This window comes from Lepidochelys kempii, chromosome 8 (assembly GCF_965140285.1).
Source record: "Lepidochelys kempii isolate rLepKem1 chromosome 8, rLepKem1.hap1, whole genome shotgun sequence".
Lineage (NCBI taxonomy): Eukaryota > Metazoa > Chordata > Testudines > Cheloniidae > Lepidochelys > Lepidochelys kempii.
In genome coordinates, this window is record NC_136387.1 from 7,075,108 (window position 1) to 7,101,480 (window position 26,373).

The following is a 26,373-nucleotide window of genomic DNA, read 5'->3' on the forward strand; positions in this document are numbered from 1 at the left end:
CAGGGACTGTCCTGCAACATGGAAACTGCAGTTTCCAGGGTAACCCTTTTTTGCCCCAGTTAATTCTAACCATGTTGTCTGGCTTAATTTGCTTTTAATATTTATATTTAGACTTTGGGGACCCTCTTAGCAAGTGGCGTGCTGTTTTCCACTGGGCTGCAATTTCTAGAGCCGCAGAGTCAGGGCGTTAGAGAGTTGCAAGTAGCAGCAGAGGAAGGTGTTTGGGAAGCAGTTGCCTGGGCAACAGAAACAGGGCGTTCCAGAGGTGGTTGCTATGGGGATTTGGATGCTGACGAAGGCTTGTGAGGCTGAGAAGACAAATTGCCCTCATCATTATCTTCGGGCTTGTCAATCAAACACGTTCCCTTATTTACCTCGGAGAGGAGAGAGCACTAGGAGCAAAAAGAGACTGAGGGAACGAGAGGAGAGGCGCTTGTCCAAAACTCCACGCTGGTGAGGGAGCATCACCATCCAGGATGGCAACCATCACCTGCACCCGGTTCAGCGAAGAATATCAGCTCTTTGAAGAACTGGGCAAGTAAGTTGGAGACAGCAGGGCTCGGAATGTAGTGGTGCCGCATCGGCAGTGAGAGAGGCTTTGGCAGCGGGGGTGGGGGGAAATTAACTGACATGGGAACAGCTGGGATTCTGGAGGAAAGAAAAGGCAACGGAGTGAACCATAAAAATCAAACTCGCAAGGGAGCGGGGTCACGCAAACTGTCGAGTGAAAGGGGTCGCACTAGGGTAGGATCGCAGAGCCAGAGACCAGGGAAACAGCCCCTGACCTTCCCTGCTTTGTTCCCCTAGAATGAACGCAGTGGCACATAAAACCAGGTTCCCTTGCCCTCCGCTTTTGTAAGGAAAGGGGATCAGCCTGGGAAAGGCTAAGAGCGGCTCAAGCATCCAGGGCTGGGTGTGTGAATGGCTTGCATTGTGTGCACTTCGGGGGCTGCTGCCTCTGCAAAAAGGGGCAACTGCGAAATGACCCTCGCTTAAGAAAGCAAACCCCCAAAGCGATGCTGCTAATTCTGCCTGGGAACTTGTCCGGCTGCGTCAAGGGAGATGAAGGATCTGATCTGGGCAGCTGTCTGAGTTCTTGTTCCGTTGTATGTTGCACTAAGTTTTTTTTACTGGGAGATGCTCTGTGCTGGATTTCACAGGGCTTTGCTTGCCAGCAGGAAACAACTTGCCTGGTGATGACTGTCTCCCAGGAGAACTGGGGTTTAGAAATTCATGGAAGAATCCAGGACAGCAGCCACCCCCTCATCCATCTTCTGTGCTGCCCTGATTAGCTCGGAGTAGTTAGACACCTCTTATGGGTAGCGCTGCTCCTGATTCCTTGGACAGGAACCTGTGTGCCCAGGAGCCCAAGAGAGCGAGGCTGACAGTTGGGTTTCATGAGACTGTCATGTATAGGGTGGGCTGTGTCTGGTTTTGCATGTCTGGGTATTTCTTTGCGTGCATATGTGTAGATGTCTGTCTTGACTTGTCATGCATGCACACGTAGGTCTGTATTAGTGTGCATCTGTCTAAATGTGTGTGCATTGTAGGATTGATCCTCCAGGGTGCTGAGCATTCCAGTGAGGTACAGAATGTCTTCTGCTCCCATTGAAATCTCTGGGAATTCAGAGTGCTTAGCACCTGGCAGGATGGAGCCTTATGTGTCTATGCTGGGGTATGACTGCCTGTTGGTGTGTATTTTGTGTGTGAATGCCCTCGTGCATGCATCCATCTGTGTGTGTGTGTGTGTGTATAAGGGGGTGCATCTTTCTGAGTGAATTTTTCACATTTGTGTACATCCATTTGAATTTTGTGCACACAGTTACAGGCATCTTTGGATGTATACGTGGGCATATGGTTTTGTTTGGCTGTTTGAGTCTGCATGCGCATCTTGCGTACGATTGTGTGCATCTGTTTTGAATGTGAAGTTGTGCCTATTTGTAGGAGTGCCTATTTGTTCCAGTACATACGTCATGGCCTGCATGCACATATGTATTTTGTATAACATTAAATGTGTGTGTGCACAGGTGTTGGGTTTGTCTATGACTATGTGCAGGCAGGTAGGGATACAAAACTGGGGGCGAGGATGGAGAAATCGAGCGAAAGCGGAGGGTGCTTTCTTCTGGACTGAAAGTGACTAGTATTTCCTGTGCAAAAGAGAGGGGAGGACAGAATGGGCCAGATTTGCTGCTCGCTGAAGCAGGTGCAACTCCAAGGAAGTCCGTGTCCAGCTGGCTCTGGGATATGCGTGTGTACCTAGATGGCTTGTGAAGCGCACAGCACACTGTATTTATTTTTCACCAATGTTTGGTGACTGCGTCACTCCTGGGACACTGTGATTCAGACTGAAGTGAAGTACTGAGTCGGTGACCAGGTCTGTGCGATAAATGGAGATAAAGCTGGTGGGTTGGCCCGAGAGGGGCAAGCTATTCTTTCCCCCCAGACACCTGCTTTGAACCTGTTTCTTCCAGAGGCTTCTCATCTCTTCGCTCACGCTGCTGCGTGGTTGCTGCACGGAGTGGGGCGGGAGGGACTGCAACCATGTGAAGTGTTCTCAGGTGCCGCGGGCATGGCTGGAGGGGACAAGGAATAAAACTGGGTACATGGCACAGCCAGGATGGTTCTAAATGGCAGGGGGGGTGCACAGAAAAGGTAGGGATGGGGTGCGACATAGGAAATGTGAGGATAATAGGGTGAGGCACAGGCAGGATGGGATACAACTCTGCATGGGCACATGCCTTGTGCACAAGCCCGAGAGTAAAAAGAAAAGGAGTACTTGTGGCACCTTAGAGACTAACCAATTTATTGAGTAACCAAGGCACATTTTCTAGTGTTACCCGGAGAATGTTTTGTTTTATTATTTAATGGTATTAACATTTTTTGTTTGTGTATCACCCTCCGTCCTGATGGATCCCGAAGCTCTTCACAGATTCACACAACACTGCTGCAAAGCAGCTGCCTCTGGGGAAGGGTAGGCAGCAGCCAAACATTGCACAGGCAGAAACCCAGCATAGCCGTGTGTACAGGAGAGGCTGTAGCCTAGGACACTATGGCAAGCTCCTCCCTTGATGGAAAGGACTAGTGGATCATTAATATCTTTTAGGCTTGATCTTCAGATGTGAACATCTGTTGGGATCCAAGCCTGAGTTAGCTGGTTTTGTGCTCTGCTGTAATGCTAGACCAGAGGCATTTTCAATGGATGCGTTTTCCCAAATCCAAAAATAAACCAATAACATTCACATGCGGCAGATAGGACCTTGGCTTTTCACGGCACCTCCAAGTCTCTTTGCGTTGGATAGATGACAGGCTGAGCCAGCCCTGCTAGGATCTGAACCCATGGTTCTAAGAAGGCCATGTTCCTGCCTGTGGCCCAGACTGTCCTTTCACTGAGTAGATGGGAAGGTTACCCCTTGGTATTGCTCATGTTGAGAATTGAGCCGACTGAAGGGAGGTAGTTCAGAGGCAGGCTGGACCCTCTTCTTCACTCGCCCACAGTGTTCTTTGTTTGCCTGTGTTGAAGAGATCTAGTTTACTCCAGAAGGATTTTAACTTGTGTGTGAGCTCGAAGGGGGTGGAGGTTGGAGCAGAGCTGCATCTCTGGGGTATGCTCCTAAGTGCATTGTAGGCCTTGCTGTCTTGTCAACCCAGTAAGTCACAACATGCAGACTAGAGCTATGGGGACTTTTCCATTGGAATGGTTTTCCAGTGGAAATTGGAGTTCCTGCAAAAATCAAATTTTTCTGTTGGGAAAATTGCAATTTTGCCAGTTACATTTGTCTGTTGGGAAAATCGAAATGAAGTCAGGTCAGTTCAGCCCAAATCAGAATGTTTAGTTTTGTTGAACTGACCTGATATGTTTCATTTTGATTCAGTTCAACAGAACATTAAACTGCATTTCCCTATCAGTGCATTGTCGTCTGGGACTTGTAATTCATGCCCCCATTCTCTCCTATGGCTGGGCTCCCTGGATATTACATCTCCCATAATGCAGCATGAACTCGTCTTGGTTCCTGCTGCGTGGTGCATCATGGGAAATGGAGTCTTGCCAGGGAGCCTGGCAGATAGGGGAGCATTGGAGCATCCAGGTCCAGAACTACCACTTCTACAATGGAGCAAACCAGTTTAATGTTGAACTGACCCATAATGCTTCATTTTGAGTCAGTTCAACAAACCAAAATGAATATTTCAATTTCAGGAACATCAAAGAGAAACGTTTCAACGTTTCTGAATCACAATTAATTTTTGTCCCGATTTGAGACGAAAACAAATGTTCAAATATGGGACTTTCATGCGGGATGGAAATTCTGAATTTTGCTCAGCTTCAGTGCTGACCCTGGGAGAGCTGCATTCATCTCTTATCCTGGCTGGGAGCTCTGGAGATGTGAGCGCTGCCTCCTAGAGGAAGGAGAAGGAATCTCTTCACATGGTCTTCCATCCCACGGTCATGACAGACTCTGGCGGGAGCTACATCCGGAGCAACGGTCCTTAATGTGCAGCTCCCTTCTTGTGGGGATGGGGGGCAGAATCCAGGAAGGACTCAAAGGCCCTCAAGGTGCTAAAAAGCTTGGATTTCCTGGGTCACATCTTCAGTTTCATGTCATTGCCCTGAAGCTGCTGAATGATGATGCAGAGACGACAGTGCACTGTGAGAGCGACAGGTTATGCTGCTGTCTGGGGCTTGGTCTTCCACTCCCCAAGTGCAGGGAGCTGGGCCTGAGCCGGGCCTGAGCCGGGCCTGAGCCAGGCCTGAACCAGGCTGTGGGGAGATGAGTCAGAGGATGGGGGTGGCGTTCCTTTGGACTGACCAGTGAAGAGGACCGATAACAGAACACTGATGCCCTTCCCTAGCAGCCCAAGGGTAATGGTGTTGAAGGGAGCCCTCTATGCAGGGGGCCAGATCATGGTAGGTGGTTAATTTGATGGCCAAGAACAACAGTTGTCATTACTCCTGCTAAGGGAGTGGTAATCAAATCTAGGGTGTAAGAGGATCACCGTTGGAGTTGAGAAGGAATTCCCCTTCTCCATGGAAAATATTACACAGTTGCCTAAGTGCATTATGGGGGTTTCCCCATCTCCCTGAGAAGTATCAGGCATTGATCATTGAGATAAAGAGGTGAAGGACCCTGGCTCTTATTTGGATGTCTCATCTTAAACAGTGCACTAGTGTGTCTTTGCACTTTCATCTCTCCACTCAGCCTTAGCTGTAGAGTTCATGTCCTGAGCATGTCTCCTGCCAGCCAGGTGAGCCATTGTCTGTACAGGAGAGCGCCACCCAAGGGAAAGCTGAAGCACGGTTCATGTGAGGCTCAGAGAGACTTTGGGGTCTGAGGGATGGGGATGGCCAGGAGTAGAGAGGGGCAGGAGGTGGAAATTGGCTTGACAAAGACATCCTTGTCTCTGGGGCATTTTCTGGTGCTGCTGGATCAGTCCATTTGCACCATCCCAAGATCTCCCAGAGGGAGGAGGAAGCATTTCCAGAGTCTGCCTTCCTCCCAGCATGGCTGAGCTCCCAGCCTCCCTCCCAGGAGTATAAGACAAAACCCGGCTCCTTCTGGAAGAACTATACTCCAGGGCGGCCTTGCCACCTTGACTGGAGAAACAAGAACCTTGCATTCTCCATCTGCGGGTCACCATAGGGATCGCTAACTCTATCTTCCCCGAGGAGGCTGGGGAACAAAACAAGCGGCTGAAGAACAAGGGGAGCACGCAGTTGCAGGGTGGGGGGGAGGCAGTCGGCAAGGGAGGGAACTGAAGTGAGACAAATAGAAAGAATGTCTCCTTCTGGCTCCAGGCTCCTCTCAACTCTTTGAGTCCGCCCCCACGGCAGGTGACAGGAGGGGCTGGAGGAAATGATCATGCAGCACTGTATAATCAGCCCCTTCACTCCCAGAGCAGCAGGAGAAGATGACTTTATTAAAAAAAAAAAAAAAAAAAAAAAAGCACCCCCCCCCACCACCCACCCTCTTCTTTCTAGAAAGGAGAGAAATCCTTTAACGGACTGGGAGGAGGAGGAGGTGCAGAAGGGAGGCAGCATAGCAGGCTGGTGCTGGCAGGGAAGGTGTGAAACACGGAGACGCAGAGAGTCCTTGTGTCAGAGTGACTGCTCATGAAGCCAGGTCCTGCAAGCTGCCAGGGCGGAGGAGGCCACGAGTTGCCTGCCGTCTGCTGCCATAGGGATGGTCTAATGGCAACTGGCGCCCAGGGCGGGCCTGAGTGTTGCCGAGCTTGTGTGGGGTGCAGGGCCGTGTGTGGCCTCCTGCTTTGCTTACACTTAAAGCTGACCCTACACATTGTCTGCGAGGCTGGGATAGCAGATACAGGGCAGAACAGAGGGGCTGTGTGTTGGTGACCTCTCAGTGGAGGGGCTCCTACAGAAAGACCCAACTCTGGCTGAAGCGAGGGGAAATGGGAGTACATTTGTGTCCGTGACCCCCTCAGGTGATGGGTTCCAGCTGCCGCCTCAAATCCCGGGGCCAAGGACATGCCACCCATCAAATATAGACAGGCGGCAAGGGGGAGATGGTGACACTTTCCCCTCCTCCACCAGAGGGACTGAACCCATGAACGTGCATGAGTTGCTACACAAGGGAGCGCTGGCCAGCTGCTGCTTGGACTGAGAGGAGAGAAGATGGTAGGTTACCAGCTACCTGGAGAGAGATTCTGGATTAAGAACCATTTTTGTTGAAGCAGGATCCTTTGTACCAATTTCAGCCTGAATCTCATACCTCCGTGAAGATGAATTCATGAAACTGGAGCAGTTCTTGCCTCCTGACTCTAACTTGGAACAGTTTCTCCACCCTCCCTCAAACAGGGCCAGATCCAAACCTCACCCTGTGTTTATTTATCAGAACCAAAACCTGCCCTAACAGATTTGGCAAAGATAACTGCACCGTCCTCCCCTTCTACCGTCACCTTGCTTACTCCCATGTCTATTCAAGGCCAGCATCACCAAACGTATCAAGATGGGGGCATCACAGATCAAGGGGGGGCGCATGGTGACCTGGGGGCGAGGGTGGTGGGCCGTGCTCGCAGTGGTCTGAGGTGTTGAGCTGTCTGCTGGGAGATGCTAAGTGAATCCGGCTGACTCACTGCTGCAGGTGACTTGTTAACTCCACCCTTGATATAAGGGAGGTGGAAGCGGTTTGTTGGGAATGGAGGGGCTGGGCTGAACAGTCTTTAGGGAGGAGCCCTAGCAGCAGTAGCTGCCCAGCTGTGCGAGGAAGCTTAGGCTGGGACTCGTTTTGAGTTACTTTGTTAATAAAACCTAATGTCAGGAAGGGAGGGAGCACTGACCTTTGTCAGCAGGCGTGGACTGTGCTTTGGAGCAAGGTGGGAGAACTGGCTGCTCACAGGTGGAGATTTCCCTCCTTATGCTGCAATCTGTCCCCCTTCCTGGCTAGCCGTGGCTCTAGGAAGGGGTTTTTTGCTAGGAGCATGTGTGCAGGGCTGTGTTCTTGGTACTGTTGAGCTGCTCACGCATCTCCACCCCCCAAATCCTCCCCCCCAGCTGCTTGAGTCTGTGTGAGGGAAACAGCAGGGGCGAGGCATCCCCTGTGTGTGGGCAGCTGTGGCGAGGGGAGCAGCTGAGAGTGATGTGTGCTGTGAGAGGGGAACGGATGGGTGTGACCCCTGTTTGTGGTGGACTAGGGGGGACTGAGAGTGAATGTCCCCCAGTTGTGGGAGCTGGGCAGGGAGGGGCATTCTGTATTTGTGGGGAGCAGGGAGTGCTGGCCTCTGGCTGTGGGAACTGGAGTGTGTCCAGGCAGTACAGCACACTATAAGTTGGCAGGGGGACACCCCAGGTCCGTGGGAGCTAGGGAAGGCAGTTCAGATGGAATCGCATTGTGAGAGTGGGTGCCCTGAGGGGTCAGGCCAAGGGACCTGAGCATTGCTTCCCTGGGAGCTATTTGCTGCAACCAGCCTGTCTCTCAAGCAGCCAACAAGTGGCAGGAGAGAGGCTCTCCCAGCTCAGCACCACGTTCTGCCACGGCTGGAGTTGTGCCCCTGTCCTGCGGCAACAGGTGGTTGTTCTGCTTCAGGGCTCCGCCTGATGCCTAGACTCTGCCGAGTTTGCTGCCCAGCGAGCAGCCAGCATTGGCCCTGGCTTGGTTCACTGTCCTGTGTTTAAAGGTTGTGTGTGATCAGCAGGAGCCCAGAAGGCAGTGGGCTGTGAGCAGTGCTGGGCTCGTAAATACAAGGAAGGGAAGCACTGAAAAGTAAATACATGCTTCCTCTCTAGCTGTGCACATGTTTCAATGCATGTACGGATCCATGCACCCACTCACCCACCCACACACAGACTGAAATATTGCCACTCTCAATCCCCCTGCAGCACGCAGACGGCGAATGCTCCCTGCAGCATGCACACAGAGGTCCTCTGTCTATTGCCTCCAGCACTTGCACATTGCAAACCTCCCCTGCAGCCTTTGCACAAAGGACCCTCTGAATACCGGACAAGGCATGCTGTCCTTAAGAATGCTCCATGCCGCATGGGCGCACACAGGCCCTCTGAACGCCTCACAATGCGCAGTCCTGAAACCTAGCGAATCTCCCCATCGTTAATGGGCATCAGCACCCTGTGCAGCTGAGCTGCTGCTGCCCATGGTTCTTGGGTTCAGCAGCTGGGTGCTGTCTACGCTTACAGTTCAATGTAAATCTCCAGTGCCAGCAATGGGTCACCTTCCTGCTGCAGCCAAGACCTGTGAAAACACCATGCAACATGCCCTCTGATTCCCTCTGAGCAACTGCATGCTGACCGCATGAGTGCCTTGTGCAGCGTGCATGCAGAGCCAACCTGGATATTGCCCATAATACGTCATTTTGACTCACACGTGTGCAAACACACGCACGCACCCTGTAAAGCACCCGTCCAACTGAAACACACACGCACACCTGCGCCCTGCGCCAGACACACAGGCACTGTTAGTCTAGACAAGTGTTGACCTACACATAGCCACACCTTTATGCAAGGCTGTCCCACACGGCTCCATCCACAGCTGTGGCACTTGCTGCTTTTCGAACAGTCTCCGCAAAGCTCTGTTAATGCACCTCGGTGCTGACCCGCAACAGCCCCAGCTGATACAGGCTCCTCACCCAGCTCTCCTCGTGCACCTAAAGTGTGACCTGCAGCACGCCCTGCTCGTCCAGTCTATTCCAAGGTTCTGAATTGACCATATCAACACAAGGAAGGGACCTGGGCATCACTGCAGACAGCTCAGTGGGGACAATTTCTCGGTATGCAGCTATGGTCAAAAAGCAAACAAGACATTAGGCTGCATAAGGGATGGGATGGAGAGTAATATGAAGCATATTCTAATGCCCTTATAGAAAACAATGGTATGGCCTCTTTCGGGATGCAGTCCTAGTCACACCATCTCAAAAAGGATATTGCATATCTAAGGGATTTCAGAGAAGGGAGACAAGAATGATCAAGGCAGAGAAAACTCTCTGAGAAAGAGAGATTGAAAAGATTGGGATTGTTTACCTTACAAAGGAGATGAAGAAAAGGGGATGTGATAAAAGTATATCTAATGATGAATGGTCCGGCGATGGTAGAGCAGAAACTTCTGTTCTCCCTGACAAGAATAAGGGGCCATTCAATGAAATTAAAAGATGAGAAATTAAAAACTAATCAAAGGTAATATTTTCACAAAATGTATAAGTAGACTGTGGAACTCATTGCCAGGGTTCTTAAGTTGTCTCCTGAGGCATCTCTACCTCAAGTCTGATCCACTATAGCAATTCCTCCCTTCCTACCCTCAGTTCCAGATTCTCCTAACCAGAGAGACAGTCTGTAATGTGGCAGTTCTGTGACATTGATAAAGATTCACTAAGGACTCAGCTGAGCCCTGCAGACTCATTTCACTTATTACTTAAGCCAAATTGAAACTCGCTGTTCTTGTGATGAAAGGCCAGTGCCTTGTTCCTCCTGCTGCACTCTCTGGACTCTTCTTAATTCATCACATGGTATTTCTGTGATCTGTTACAAAGACAAAGAAGAGCTGAACAATCAAGTGTGTTGGCGGAATGTTCCTGCCCCAGTGAACCAGACGGATACGTTTCCAGCTTCCTGATTGTGGTCTTCTGAGGTTTCCTGACACTTCCTCTTTCTGGATTGTTTATTTGAATTGAAATGAATTAATTCCTTTATTTATTTAGACAGTGGAAAGTTACAGGATTTATAGCAATCCAGTCCACGATGTATTGGCAGAACCATGGGGGATCTCTGGCTGCTCCCAGGGTATAGAAGAGGGCCAGGTATCAGTGTGAGAACTCTGTCTCCCATAGATTTCAGAGCATGGGCTTTCTGTCCATACTTAGATATCAGGGCATGATCTCAATCCCCTTAGCAAGAACTGAAAGCAATGGGAGTTGGGGGCACTCTCACTAGCGCCAACCCCAATTAGTTGGGCCAAAAATCATTGGACCTGAACAAGCAGGAGATTGAAAAAACCCCAAGCAATCTTGGGCATTTGCCTTCTGGGTGTATGAGCCTTTACGTTGCACTCAGGCCACCTTTTCAGGCTATTCTCCACACCCACAAGGGCTAGACACTTCCTTATTGTTTTCAAAGGAAAGCTGAGATTTCCAGGAATGAGCCCAAATCCAGAATCGGGGCTTTCAGAAACCCCCCAAATATAAGATTCCCAATAAAATCACGAGCGTCAGCAGCAGTGGATGGCACCCTTAGCCCTATTTGCATGGCACTAGTCCGTGGGGTTGGGTGTTGGGCAAACACCTAGGAAGAGACAACCCCCGCCCCAAAGTGTTCACCATCTAAATTAAGGTAAGACATGTTCCGCAGGTGTAACTACCAAAGAGCAGCAGAGGAGGAGGGAGGATGTGGGTGACAGTGACAGATGGACAGTTTTGTAGACTAGCTCTGTGTGCAAGCTAGGGAGGTTTTCCCAGGCATGGGAGCACTGATTTCTTCCCATCCAGGTACCAGAGCGTGGGGTTCTGATGTGGAAATAGGCGCAGCAAACGGTGCCCAAATCCCCCACTTCCAGGAAGGCAGGCGTGATGAAGACAAATGCACACAGGGAGCCTCAAGGACCCAGAATGGATGGGCGGCCCCTCAGTGGAGAAATGCAGCATGAAATGCAGCATTTACTCCTCTCTCTCTCTCCTCTGCCCCCCACATTCCAGTTAAACCCCTTGCCCTCCAGGCTCTGGGGATAAGAATAGTTCAGATCTTACAAAAAGAAAAGGAGTACTTGTGGCACCTTAGAGACTAACCAATTTATTTGAGCATAAGCTTTCGTGAGCTACAGCTCACTTCATCGGATGCATACTGTGGAAAATACAGAAGATGTTCTTATACATACAAACCATGAAAAAATGGGTGTTTACCACTACAGAAGGTTTTCTCTCCCCCCACCCCACTCTCCTGCTGGTAATAGCCCATCCAAAGTGATCACTCTCCTTACAATGTGTATGATAATCAAGTTGGGCTGTTTCCAGCACAAATCCAGGTTTTCTCCCCCCACCACCCACAAACCCACTCTCCTGTTGGTAATAGCTTATCTAAAGTGATCACTCTCCTTACAATGTGTATGATGATCAAGGTGGGCCATTTCCAGCACAAATCCAGGTTTTCTCCCTCCCTTCCCCCCCCGGATTTATGCAGGAAATGGCCCAACTTGATTATCATACACATTGTAAGGAGAGTGATCACTTTGGATGGGCTATTACCAGCAGGAGAGTGGGGTGGGGGGAGAGAAAACCTTTTGTAGTGGTAAACACCCATTTTTTCATGGTTTGTATGTATAAGAACATCTTCTGTATTTTCCACAGTTACACATCCGATGAAGTGAGCTGTAGCTCACGAAAGCTTATGCGCAAATAAATTGGTTAGTCTCTAAGGTGCCACAAGTACTCCTTTTCTTTTTGCAAATACAGACTAACACGGCTGTTACTCTGAAATCAGATCTTACAGAGGCCAAGAATAAATCTCAGGCTCCCACAAGACAGAGAGGCAGGAAAAGTTCCCGTTTGGCTTTCTCATCTTTCAAACCCCTCCAGAAGAGTCTCCTGTGGCTAGCCCTGCTGGCCGCAGCCACGTGACCCTGAGCAGTACTTTCCAGCTGTGGCTCCGGGTGCATAGGTTGGCTTCTCCATTGGGATTTCAATAAGTTCTTTACTGCAGCTTCTCGCACCCCGTTGCTTCCCCATTTCACTAAAGATTCATATTCAAACCCAAATTGCCTACCTCCTCCTTCTCCCACCGGGAAAATCAATTGGTCATCATTGTTCAGCAGAGAGCCTGTTTCCTGATTTTATTCCTTTCCCGTTTATGCGGGGAGATGGAAGGAAGGAAGGGGGGCAGGAGGGGGGATTGCTTTTGATTGTTCACTGATTTGAATGGATCTGGCAGAAAGATCACTAAATGCAGAGTCCTAGCTCCTATTTAGCAGGCCTGGTGTGGGTGGGGTTGTGCCTTGCCTTGCAGCTTGGAAAGACGGTGCTCAAATCCAAACTGTGTTCCTAAAGTGCAATGAGTTTGTTGGTCTAGCTGGGTCAGTGTTCCAAAATCACACTGCAGAATCTGGTGCAGAGACTCAAGATTGAGCTGTTAGGGAGGTTGCTGGTCGTTGCATCCCACACGGAGGGGAGGCTGCTCAGGTGATGGTTCAGGGAGATGCTGTTTCAGTTTTCTGATGGACTTTGGTTTCCAATATTGCTTTGCTCATTGCTTCAAGGGACAGTGAGGTCAGTGTCTTGGAAAAGCTCTTTGAGTGCTGAGCTCTGTGGTCCCTTTGGGTGGAGGCAGGAAGAGGAGAATGCCATGTGGATCTGTCCCCTTCTCAGCAAAGGAGAGGGAACTCTGCTCACCTATCACCTCCTTGGGCATAGAGCACTGTCCAAGCTGTTAGTGAACTGTGGCAGCCAGGGTAAGAGAGTCATTTGTCAAACTCTTCAGCACTTCTCCACGCTGGTGGCTTCCATTCACTATGTTCCAAATATACGTGGGTCCCCCTGTTTACAGATGGGCTTTTCACTGGAGGAGGCGGGGCTCAGTGATGCTGGGAACGAGTGGATTAACCTTTTGTAACCCACTGGTGAGTGTGTGTGGCAGGTCCCCTCTGTGCCGATTCACAGAGCGTACGAGTTGTTGCAGCTCCCAGCTAAGATCTGGGTTCAGAATCCGTTTGGACCACAAGTGCAATGAAATTGGCAGGTTTCATTCTGTTGCCAAGTGGACATAGATACACATCATAAAAGTACCACGCAGTCTGGCACTGCTCAACATGCTACACGGCTTCCGCTCTGGAGAGACCAAGGGCGGGAACGGTAGAGGATGCTGCAGGGCAGACCAAGTGTGATGGACGGCACCTAAGGTTGAAATACCTGATATATGCTCAGTCACCCACTCGTATCATCCCCCACAATACACGTGCACGATCGTGAGATGCATGTACTCACTAGTCACCTGCATGCGCCCAGGAAACGCACATGTTCATTCACTCAATTGTGATCTGAAGATCTATGACCCACAATTCACCCCAGACATGCATTCACCAAGCTGAAGTACCCACGTGTGCCCAAGTGAGACGCCCATGTGTTCCCAAGATGCCATACGTAGATTCCTCTACCTGGCCCTGAAATGCACATGTGATTCCAAGACACACTCACTCATGAAGTGATCCCAAGACACATTTACTCATTCATCCATCATCTTAAAATACCCTGTGAGCTGCTGCTTGTAATAGATACTTCTCCGTGAGTGGATTCTGAGTGTTTGCTAGTGGAAGGGGCTTCTTGTGCCATAAATTCCCTGTTGCTGATCTGGGTTTTTGATACCATGTTTGCATCTGCCTATGTGTATTATTACAGTAATTTTACGGTAGAAAGCACAATCAAAAGACTAAAAAGCAGCCACAATTAGTTTGTGAATAAAAGCCACTTTCATTTCTGTTACCCCTTCCTAAGTCAATATTTTTGTCAAAGGTTGCAACCTGTAGTGCAAGATGTTTGATAAGACAGAAAGTGGTTTCCACCAATCAAAGACTGGCCTTTTTGGGAGAGAAGAAAATGTGAAAAAAGTCCAGTAAATGTACTTGATTTTGAGCTTTCCAGCAAACCAGGTAAAAGAGGGGAGATAAACTGGTCTTTTTTCTAATACTGAATTGCTTGTCTCAGGGCCTGTGATACATGAAGGGGATGGGGGGAGTAGCTCCCTTTGATGGATACCCACCCAGCCAGTTAGCTGTAAAATCCCTCTTGGTGTCTGTTCTCTGCTTGCTATACCTGTAAATGGTTAACAAACCCACAGGTAAAAGAAAAGGGGTGGGCACCCGACCAAAAGAGCCAATGGGAAGGCTAGAACTTTTAAAATTGGGAAAGAAACTTTCCGTTTGTCTGTTGTTCTCTGGGCTGCAGGGATGGAGCAGCAATGCTATGTAAGGCTTGAACCAGGTATGAAAATTCATCTTCCATACCTAGAAGGAATTATTTGGATAGGAAATGTTTAGTAAGGCACAATCAGGTTGATTTTTTTATTTTGGCTTGTGGATCACCTCTGTGCTAACCCCAAATGCTTTTGTTTTCTTATAACCTTTTAAGCTGAACCCCCAAGAAAGCTATTTTGAGTGCTTGATTTTTGGAATTGCTCTTTTAAAATCTAGCAAAAGCCTAAGTTCCAGATGTATTTTCTTTCTTTTTGTTTTTAATAAAATTTACCTTTTTTAAGAACAGGATTGGATTTTTGGTGTCCTAAGTGGTTTGTGCATATGCTGTTTGATCAGCTGGTAGCACAGCTAATTTCCTTTGTTTTCCTTCTCAGCTCTTCCCCGGAGGTGGGTGAAAGGGCTTGAGGGTACCTCACAGGGAGGAATTCCCAAGTGTTCCTGCCTGGGTCCAAGGTTGTCTTTTTTTCATTTGGGTGGTGGCAGCATTTACCAAGCCAAGGTCAGAGAAAAGCTGTAACCTCGGAAGTGTAATAGAAGCCTGGAGTGGCAAGTACTAATTTTTAGAATCCCTGTGGGCCCCCACCTTCTGCACTCGGAGTGACAGAGTGGGGATTCAGCCTTGACAGAGCCCTGGTCCCTGCCCTCCCAGAATCAGCTCTCAGGATGGGAGCGTTTTCCTAACAGTCTTGCCCATGCCATCTAGCTCAGTTTGGACAGGATAATCCCTATCTTTCCAATCATGCTAATTACCACTATTGAGTCTGTCCCTCCAGAACTCTCCTCCTTGTCCAGAGTTCATACATGTGTTTCTGTTTTCAAGTCTCCAATGCTGGCAGGTGCCGTGTGGCGCTCCTGCTTTTCCTTTTGAGTCCAACCCCTTTCACTTTCTTTCTGGGCTCTTGTCTCCCCCAGAGGTGCCTTCTCAATCGTCCGGAGATGCGTGAAGGTGCTGGCGGGACAGGAGTACGCAGCCAAGATCATAAACACCAAGAAGCTCACTGCCAGAGGTAAGTGCGCTGAAGTCTTGTGGCATACCTCCTGGGAGCAGGTGCCTTTCCACTGATTCCACTGCCCTTGCCCACCTCACGCCTCCTCTGCTTGGACCAAGGTGAGCCTTAACCTTTAATACCTCCTGCTGATTCTGCTCTGTGGGTGGGAACTGCAGGAAGGAAGGAAGAGATATGGGCATGTTTTCCTGAACAGTTGAATCCCCTTTATCAGCATGGAACTGGGGCCATGATGCGAGGGGGGATCCAGCCTGTATTTGGATAATGGGGAGTTGCAGAGAAGAGAGGCAGAGCACAGAAAAGCCAGTTAGCCAAGCTAAGCTTTTACCTGCATGAAAAACATACCCTGAGGTAGCCCCCCGGCCTACTAACACTCCAGCTCTGTGGGTTTAGGCCTGCCAGGGGCTGAGCGCCCACAGCTCCCATTGACTTCAGTGGGAATGGGGAGCATTCAGCGCCAGCCAGGATTGGGCCTTCTACGTGGAGCTAATTCTGGAGCCTCATGTTGAGTGGTGGTGATGGCTTTTGTCCCGCGTGGGAATTCTCCCCACCTCTGCAATCGTCTTCTCACTTCAGTTTCTCTGAAGTGTGGTTCTGAGCCTGTGGAGCTGTTTCCTTCCCGGTGGCGAAGCAGCCATCAGGTCTTGAGCAGTGATGCTTCCTGTTCGCTGCAGCTTGGGCCAGGAGTCTGTTGGCATTTCTAGATGGTTTTTTTAGCCAGCTGAACTCAGAAACTAAGCCCCTCTCTGCACCCAGCGTGGCTGCTCCGTGTCAGTCTTTGCCAGGTAACTTCGTTCACACACACAGCCAGCGCTGGGGGAGTAGCAAACACAGAAGAGTACCAAAGAGCAAAAGGGCCTGGACAGGTGAGAGCAGGGAGTGTGGCCGAGGGAGATTCAGTAGTAATGAGAGAAGGAGACACAGAGCACAGATACAAACAGGAGAGCTATAACCAAACAGATGTAGACTTTAACCTTCATTCCTCAGTGCTGTCCCAAGATGCCTTTTCCATGTCACTGGGGGCCGTGGTGGCCGTAGACAGGGAGGTGCTCATTAGCGAACCTCCATATTAAGGAGTAATCACAACTATGAAGGGGGTGGAGAAAGTGACTAGGGACTAGGGTATTATTTACCCCTTGCCATAACGCAGGAAGCAGGGCTCCCCCATGAAATTACTAGCCAGCAGGTTTAAAACAAACATAAGGAAGTACTTCTTTCACACAGCACACAATCAGCCTGTGGAACTCATTGCCAGGGGGTGTTGTGAAGGCCAAAATATAACTGGGTTCAAAAAAGAACTAGATAAGTTCATGGAGGCTAGGTCCATCAATGGCTTTTAGCCAAGATGGCCAGAGATGCAACTCCATGCTCTGGGTATCCCTGAACCTCTGACTGCCGGAAGCTGGGACTGGACAACTGGGGATGGATCACTTGATAATTGCTCTGTTCTCTTCATTCTGTCTGAAGCATCTGGCACCAGCCACTGTTGGAAGATGGGTTTCAGAGTAGCAGCTGTGTTAGTCTATATCCGCAAAAATGAACAGGAGTACTTGTGGCACCTTAGAGACTAACAAATAAATAAAAAAAATTTTTAGTCTCTAAGGTGCCACAAGTACTCCTGTTCTTTTTTGGTGGAAGACAGGCTCCTGGGCTAGCTGGACCATTGGTCTGACCCAGTATGGCCATTCTTATTTTCTAGCCAGCACCCTAAGGGTACCCTCTCTTTTCAAAGGGCTCCAATCATGCTTTGCTCTTCCACTTGGGGACTCTGCTACAACCCCCAACCAGCCTGTGTCTGGCTGCCCCAAGTGAATCAGACCCAGGGGATCAGTGACCATGCACTGACCTCAGACAGGTGCCACAGGTTGTTGCTGATGATAAATAGAGTGAAAATATTAGCAGGAGAGATCAAACCCTTCAATAATTCCCCCACCCCCGAGCCCCTCTGTTCTCTCTATCCAAAAAGCCCTGAGAAACATGGCCCGCCAGCAATGGGAAAAGAACTTATTTTATTTTCCACCCATGTCCTCTTTCCCAGTTCTCTTCAGAGGTGCCTGTCACAGCCGCCTTGCTGCTTAGCCCCTGTAGCCTGCCATGGGCAACGGCTGTGCTTTGCAGAGTGGAAAACCTCTTCCACAGAAGAGCGTGGCTCATTGCATTTGGTCCCAGCTGCTGTTCCATGCAGTCCCCTCCGCCTTTCCTCCTCCCCCCCCCCCCCCCTTGTCCCCAGCCACACACACGGGTGCAAATTGCCTGCAAAAAGTTGCATAATTGATTGTTGCTGTTCTTGGTGGAACTGGCTGCGCAAGGGATCGTCAGGGTCTCCGAGACCCAAAACTGTCAAGAACAATGTAGGAACCATTTTTCTTCACAGCCATAACAACTTGTGAGTCCCTGACAATCTCCTGCTGCTCTGCATGGCTCTCTGGCCCTGAAAGCAGACTGAGAGCAGACCTTCCACCTGGGTGAGCCTGGCAGCTTCGCTGCCCTGGAATGTTTTGCCCTGCTACTGACCAGCTGTATTAAAAGGTTTTCATCCGTCTTCATCTTTTGCTTTTGCCTGCCCCAAGCTGAATGGGGCCATGCCATGGAGCCAGCTCTTCCATGGCATGTAGTGGCCCGCTGTCACTTTTAAAGGTGTGGGACGGAAAGCATTCGCGACTGACATCGTGTATGTATCCGTATGGCGACTGTGACCGTGGGCATGGCGGCACTGGGGCTGGGAAGTGTAACTTGCAGCTGGAGCAGACATACCCACGCTAGCTCCGACTGAGCGAGCATGGTCCAAAGAGAACTGTAGCTGCAGCAGCTAGCCATCCCGAGGACGATCCTGTAGGTACGTCCTCCGGGCAGCTAGCCCCTGCTGCGGCTTGTGTCACAGCCGTGCTTCTACGTTCAGCCCACTAGCTCGATGAGATCTAGCGCATGTATGTCTACAAGAGCTGGAAGTGACAACGTCAGCTCCAGGGTCAACATAACCTGTGACTCAGCTTTGACCTGGAGGGGCCGGGCTCACTACAGGCCAAGGATGTGTCTGCTCTGCAATCACAGCGGGTGGGTGAAGCTCACACAGACACACCCTGAGCTGGCTTTAATCTGGTGCTGGAATGGTGAAGCCAGGGCAGCACGAGCTTCCATGCATGCTAGCCCCCGAGCAGGTACCCAGCGTTCTGATGGTGCTCCTGCAGCCTGGGCCGCGGCTACTGGTGCCCGAGCTAGCCAGGTGAAAGCTAGCTGGGATATGGCTATTGGAGCTGCACTGCAGACATCCCCAAATGTTTTAGGCAGGGTGCTATGACTCTCCGTGGAGACACTCGCTCTTTTGAAAGTACCCCTCAGTCCTCTTCCGTGGCTGGCAAGCTGTTCACAGAAGAGCGAGCGCCTTCTCCGAAGCCCCGCTGCTTTGCAGGGTTGAGCGTCCTTCCTGGGAGTCATGAGGCCAGGTTCGGCAGTAATGAATGGAAGGGATTCATTAGTGAAGCTGCTGGACGCAGACAGCCCCCGTGGTTCTCTCTGGCTTCCAGGCTGCCTAAAGCCAATCTGCACTGCCTAGTGTCACTACACAGAGGGGCTGAGATTTTCTAAAGGGGCTAATAATTTTGGGTGCCTCTATTTTTAGGTGCTCAAATTGAGATGCCTTAACAGGACTTGTTCACCAGGGGCCAGGCACGCAGCAATTATGAAAATCAGGCCCCTTTCAGGTTGAGTAGCCAAACACTAGGACAGCTCAAATCACTGGCCTCTTGTGAAAATCTTGGCCCTGATCACCCAAAGTCCTAGCCTGGACTAAGCAGTGATGGACGGGAGAGCTGGTCACACTGCATAGTGGAAGGTGCACTGTACAGTCTGGGGGTGCAGGCATTGGAAGGGGTGCTGTGGCCTGGATCTCTCCCCTTCTCACACCTGGTAATGGAAGCCGTGTTCCTGTCACCTTAGCAGCTGTGAATGATCCATGGAGATGGGATGAAGGGAAATCTGCTCAGCTTTGATTCATTGGTTTCCATTTTTCTGATGGTCCAGCTGCCCTGATGGCAAAACAGCCTCTGGGACCAAACACCCCTAGAAGGGAGAGAGGTTAGCTCTCCATGCCCCTTCCGACCCTGCTCCCTGTTGTCGCTATGCCAACCAGGGCCGTCCCTAGCTATTTTGGTGCTCTAGGCAGCCCCCCCGCTGTGGGGGGGCTGTGTGGGGCACCAGGCCTCCACGGGCGGGAGCAGGCTGGTCCCAGGCCGCCGCGGTGGATGGGGGCTGGTCACTTCCTGCGGGAAGTGGAGTGACCTGGCCCCAGCCTGCTCTGCTCTCCTGGCTCCCAGGCTTGGGGGGAGGGGGAAACTGCCCCCCATCATTCGCCGGCGGCGCGGCTGGGAGCCAAAGGAGCGGAGCAGGCTGGGACTGGGTTACTCCATTTATCACGTGGTGAGTGCAGGGTTGGGGCTGGCTGCAGTCTTCAGGGGAGTGGGGACAGGGCTGGGGCGGAGCAGGGGTGGGGAAGGGGCAGGGCAGGAACAGGCAGGGCGGAGCACGGGCAGGGGCATGGGTAAGAGCCAGAGCAAGGGCCGGAGCAGCACGCAACTGCTCAGGGCACCAGGAAATGTGGTGCCCCAAATTTCCTGGTGCCCTACGCAGCTGCCTACTTTGCCTATGGGGTAAGGACAGCCCTGATGCCAACCAAGTCCCAAAGGGGGTGATGGTTTCTGTGAGGGGGACTAGACTGAGATTTCCAAACTATTTCCGAGGGGCCACCAGGCCGGTCTGGCTTTAAGCTAATGACCTCTGGTTGCCCTCCAAACCTCACTTTGTTCCCTGCCGACCTACGAAGACTCCGTTGCAAAAGTCCCCTTCTTCTCCCAATGCAGTGCCATGGCTTTTCCCCCTCCTCCAGTCTTGCTGTAATTCCTGTATCAGATTCATACTCCTTTGTGCTCACCTTCAAAGCTCTCCTGCATCTCCTCTCCCATTTCTTACTGCTCCCCCCCATGGGCCTTCCCCCGCTAACTCTTCCATGTTCCCATCATCTCCTCCCACGCAGACTTCATCGCCTTCTTCAACACTGCCACCCCACCCACCCTGGAACAGCCTAGTGACTTCACTCCCCTTCAGGCACTCCTCTGCTGTGCTTCTTGGCCTGACCTTTCTCCAGTACCCTCCTCTCTGGAGTTCCCCTCTCACAAGCCTCCTGTAGTAGGGTTACTAGAAGTGACACGATGACTCAAATGACTGCAACCCGCCCCCCTGAAGCTTTTAAACGACAAGAAAGTTTTCTCGAGAGCTTTTATTCCCCCCTTTCCCTTGTGTTGCCACCTACCAGTCCCCTCTCCCCGACACCCCCTCTCAAGAGCTGATGATTTCTTTAGTCGAGTTAGCTGCATAAATAAAACTGTAAGCTCCTTGGGGCATGAATTTGGTTTATATTATATCTGCAGAGTGGCATGCATCCCTATGGTTCTCTATACATAATGCAGAACAACAGAGCATGAGCTGGCTATATTTTCATTCCCACTAGGGTCGATGCATGATTCCCATCTGTGGGTTCTTAAAAGCTGAAGGTTTAATCTGCTACCATAGCCTCTGAGAGCTACACCGGTGATGTTCCTTTCACAGACCTCTCTACCAGGGGCCTAGTCTGATGTTCGGTTGTGTATGTACTGAGCTGTGTGTTATAAATGTAACCCCTCTGCCCGTCAGAGTTGGCAGCAACAAGGGCCGGGTTCAATATCTAGGGGTTCCATTCCAATAACACAATGCAAACCGGCTCGAGCCCCCACCCAGTGACCTGGGAAAAATATATACCACCCCCGCTGGGCGCCTCCAAGAGGCAATACTTCCCCTCTCGCAAGCACATAGTCTGAGTGTAGCAAAAGTCTTTTAATAACAGAGAGAAACAATGTGGCATTATGTTGGGGAAACACCACCAACAGGATTCATAACACAACCCATGAGCAAAAAAAACCCACCCCAGGCAAATTGGGGCATGCCCTTTTCCCTTTGGTTCTTGAGTCCAGCAACCCCAAATCACCCAAAGTCCCAAAAGTCCAATGCCCCAAAAGTCTCTGTCCCTGGTCAGGGCAGCCCCAGAGTTCGAAAGTTTATCGGCAGAGCTTTACCTCCCAACCTGGGTGGAAATGGGACGGGGTAAGAGGCACCTTACGTGATCTGAAGCTGACCGCCCCATAGCTCCATAGCGGCGCTCCGCCAGCCGCCCCACGAACTCCTTCGCTCAGCTGCGCTCCGCTCCGCCAGCCGCCCCACGAACTCCTTCGCTCAGCTGCGCTCCGCTCCGCCAGCCGCCCCACAAACTCCCTCGCTCAGCTGCGCTCCGCTCCGCCAGCCGCCCCACGAACTCCTTCGCTCAGCTGCCCCACGAACTCAGCTCCACGGCCCACAAGCAGCTCCTGCCATCCACACACTGCTCCGCGTCGAACTGCTTCACCAGCCGTCCCGCAAACTGCTCCACAATATATCTTCAGGCTCCCCCACTACTTAACACAACACTCAGTGATTTCAGCTCTTAGGTGAATTCAGCTTATAGTAGGGGAGCCCCAGTGCTGGTGCACTGTCAGCCCAAAGTGAGCTCAGCAGCCTATAACTAGACTTCTAATGAAATCAAAATTTGCTCTGATATTCCACAGTGGAGAGAGGAGGAAGTGCAATCAGCATGTAAGGCCCTCACCAAGGGGCCCATGCCACCAAGTACTACTACTTGTCCCCAGCCTCTCTCCATTCACACAGTTTTGGAACCCATGACCCTTGCCTAGCGAGTGCTACTTAGTTGATGGTGAATCCCTCCATCATAACAAAAGGCCACGTACAGTTCCAAGCACAGTTCCCATAATCAGGGTAATAACAATTTATTCTTCCTGCCCCAATAACAGAGACACTGGGGATCCCACAGCAGCCAAAGTGACCATTTGGGCAGCTATGGTCTCATTCTAGGCGTGGTGGGTGTGCCTATGCAAATGAGATCGGCCCCTGAAGTTCTTTTCCACAACTTGCCACACCTCACCACCAGATGTCAGGGTGGAGCTCATCCTGACACTGCTTACATCCTCCCCCCAGCCGAGACTTTGTCGTCCCGACAAATCACACTCCCTTTATACCAACTCATTGGTTTCCTCCAAAGGGCCTCAGGAAGCCCACTTTAGCTTCCACAAGCCTGTGTGCTATATGTATTGGCTCCTCACTAGTCACCCCAGGTGCATCATAAGTTAACCGTTTCACTGGTCTTATCACCCTGTCTCGTCTATTGAGAATCTCTGTTGCCGAGGTAGGGGGAACATCCTCTTGAGTGACGGATGGAGAGGCTTCCCTGGAGGGTCCCTCGGCTACTGGCGTAGGCCCCTGCACTCCTAGTTCTAACGCTGGAGGGTCCAAGGTGCCCAGGACATCCTCTACCTGTCTGTCCCCATTGTCCAATAACCTGTGTGTGTCATCACAGGGGGGTCTCATCAGCAGCACCGGGGTATCAGAAATGGGCCTAAATAGTTCCGCCATTGGGTTTAGGGCGGAAGAGGGAAAACTCTCGTTTGGTTCAGCTGATCGAGACTGAAATCTTGTCTCCATCCCAGGATACACCAGGGTTGTGTCTTCCTCCTCAGACTCACTCTCAGATGTGCAGAATAGGGGTAAGTTAGCTGCAGGGGGCCCACTGTCTGTGTTGGATGGCGGCTTTGGTCTAGCACCTCTGTTCTGCCCGGCGGCCCTGCCGTGGCCCATCTCACAAGGGGTGCTTACCAATTCCCCCACAGGGAGCAAAAGGTTTCTATGCACCGTCTTTATTTGCCCTGGACCGTCTTCAGGTTTGATCTTGTAGACTGGCAGATCTCCCAGCTTTTCCATCACCAGGTAAGGTATTGCCTTCCATCTGTCAGCTATCTTGTGTTTGCCAGCAATACCCAAATTTCGCAGCAGGACTCTGTCCCCCGGCTGGAGCTCCTGCGAACGCACTCTAGCATCATATCGATGTTTGTTGCGGTCTGCGTTCTTCCGAGCCGCAGCGGTAGCTAAGCGATAAGCATCCCGCAGCTTTTCTCTTAGTCGGGATACATACTGCTGATGAGTTTCATAGCTATCTCCATCCTCTGATACACCAAAGCACAAGTCTATGGGTAATCTTGGTTCTCGCCCAAACATCAAGAGATATGGGGTGACTCCCGTAGCATCGTTCTTTGTGGCATTGTAGGCATGCACCAGAAATGCGACATGCTGGCTCCAGGTTGCCTTCTGCTCTGGTCGCAAAGTTCCCAACATATCTAATAGGGTTCGATTGAACCTCTCGGGCTGAGGATCACCTTGGGGGTGATAAGGCGTTGTCCTAGACTTTTTAATTCCTGCTATCTTCAGCACCTCCTTCAGAAGGTGACTCTCAAAATCCCGCCCCTGATCAGAGTGTATCCGAGCCGGGAATCCATAGACTGAGAAATATTTGTCCCACAATACTCGAGCAATGGTGGTGGCCCTCTGATCACGTGTGGGATATGCTTGTGCATACCGTGTAAAATGGTCAGTCACTACTAGAATGTTTCCAACATTCCTCTTGTCTACCTCCACAGACAAGAAATCAATGCATACCAACTCCAAAGGTTTGTTGCTGGTGATGTTCTTGAGATATGCAGCCCTCGTGGGCAGAGTTTTCCTTTGAACACATCGAGCGCAAGTCTCACATTTCCTGCGAACATCTTCAGCCATTCGGGGCCAATAGAACCTACTACGAATAAGTTCCAGGGTCCTCTCCATCCCTAAATGCCCAAAGTCATCATGCAGGGCCCTCATGGCCAGGGCTCTGTACTTTTTTGGCAGTACTAGTTGTGCTCGTTGTTTTTGTAAAGGGTCAGTGGTCATTCGGTGTAGCACTCCCTGAATCAGTTTTAGTTTGGTCCATTCTCTCAATAGTAGTTTACCCTCCGGGTTAGGTGGGACAACCGCAGCTGGGCTTCGCCCCTCCCTTTTGGCAAGTAGTGTATCACGAATGTCAATATCTTGCCGCTGGGCTTCTTGCCAGTCAGCCGCATTGAGCATGGGCAAAGGAGATTGGTCTAATGCAATATAGTTCACCGAAGCAGAAGGCATGCATTCAGGGGGCAGGCCCAAAGCTTCTGCAACACATCCCTGAAAGTCTTCACGGGCCTCTGGCTCTCGGCGACTCACACTGCAAATAGCTCTCACTCCATCTGTGGGTATCACAGCAACTTCTGGAGCCTGCGGACGCCTGGACAATGCATCTGCATCTACATTGCTTCTCCCTGATCGGTACTGAATGCTGAACTCATAGCTAGCCAAGGCGGCCACCCATCTCTGCCCTGTAGCATCCAGCTTAGCACTTGTTAACACATAAGTCAGTGGATTGTTGTCTGTCCACACCTGGAACTGAGCACCATACAAGTAGTCTCGAAATTTCTCAGTGATGGCCCATTTCAAGGCCAAAAACTCCAGCTTGTGGGTGGGATAGCGAGTTTCACTATCAGACAATCCTCGGCTGGCAAAGGCTACCGGTTTACATTTGCCTTCCACTTCCTGGTACAGGACTGCTCCCAGACCCTCCAAACTGGCATCAGTATGCAGGATAAATGGTTTGCTTGGGTCAGCAAAAACTAGGACTGGAGCATGAGTTAGGCAAGTAATGATTTCTCGAAAAGCCCTTTCACATCTCTCATCCCACCGTGGCCCAAATGGTGCAAAGGGGCCATTGTGTCTCTGCACAGGAGGCTTTGGGGACCTCCCCTTATTCTTGGACTTAGATTTGTTCTTGCTGGACTGATGTCCCCTGGTAAGATCATTCAGAGGCTTTACAATCGTAGCATAGTTTTTCACAAATCTGCGGTAGTAGCCACTAAATCCAAGGAAGGTCTTGAGTTCTCTGTAGTTACTTGGACGTGGCCATGTAGTGAGTGCTTCTATTTTATCAGGATCGGTACTCACACCTTCTTGGGACACAATGTGACCCACATACTTCACTGAGGTTCTGCAGAACTGGCATTTGTCAATTGAAAGCTTCAGACCATAATCCTCCAACCTATCAAGCACTTTAAGAAGTCTTTCTTCATGCTCCTCTAAGGTTCTTCCAAACACAATCAGGTCATCCAAATAAACTAACACTTGCAGTAAATTCATGTCTCCCACAACTTTCTCCATGAGACGTTGAAAGGTGGCAGGTGCTCCAGAAATCCCTTGGGGCATGCGTTCGAACTGATAAAACCCTAATGGGCAGATGAAGGCTGTCTTCTCCTTATCTTCTTCTCCCAGAGGGATCTGGTAGTATCCACTTCGAAGATCCAACACAGAGAACCACTGGCTTCCCAGCAAACAGTCTAAGGCGTCTTGCACTCGAGGCATAGTGTACTGGTCGACCACAGTACGGCTGTTTAGGGTGCGGTAGTCAATACACATCCGGATTTTCCCATTCTTTTTGCGGACTACCACAATGGGTGAGGCGTATGGGCTGCGGGACTCTGTAATGATGCCATTCGCAGCCAGCTCCTGAAGATGATGTCGCACATCTTCCATCTCAGAGAGAGCAATCTTCCTAGATCTCTCCCTGAAAGGTCGAGAGTCATGTAGTCTGATATTGTGCTCTACTCCTTTTGCACATCCCACATCCCACTCATGCAGTGAGAACACCTTGGATCTTTCACAAAGTTTCTTCCTCAGGCGATCTTTCCAGTCCTCGGACACTGGTGAATCTCCAAAGTCAAACTTTGCTGGGTCTATTGCCGAAACTGGAGTTTCATACTGGGGTTTTACAATCGACTCAGGCTCAAAGAGGTCTGCTATCTTTTGTCCTTGCTTCACAAAAATATCACGACTCGTTTCATTAGCAATCAGTATAGTCACCCTTTCCTGGGCTTCAGCAGGTAGGGTTATGACTCCACTGGGGACCAGCACTCCTTCAGGGAGCTCTCCTCCCATCGGCTGCTCTATCATTGCTAACGTCCCTTTACTGCCTTTCAGACAGGTACTCA

At 50.6% G+C, this 26,373-nt stretch overlaps 1 protein-coding gene across 3 annotated transcripts in view; it reads left to right on the forward strand.

The window, feature by feature from the left end:
- The first annotated feature begins 298 nt into the window (after nucleotides 1–298).
- CAMK2A (calcium/calmodulin dependent protein kinase II alpha) overlaps nucleotides 299–26,373 on the forward strand; it is an 83,672-nt gene continuing 57,597 nt past the window's right edge. For all 3 annotated transcript variants that reach the window (XM_073355334.2, XM_073355335.2, XM_073355336.2), the window contains exons 1-2: nucleotides 299–538; nucleotides 15,324–15,418. In XM_073355334.2, the coding sequence (XP_073211435.1) occupies nucleotides 477–538; nucleotides 15,324–15,418 (157 nt within the window). In that variant the 5' untranslated portion in view covers nucleotides 299–476. The remainder of the gene's footprint in view (nucleotides 539–15,323; nucleotides 15,419–26,373) is intronic.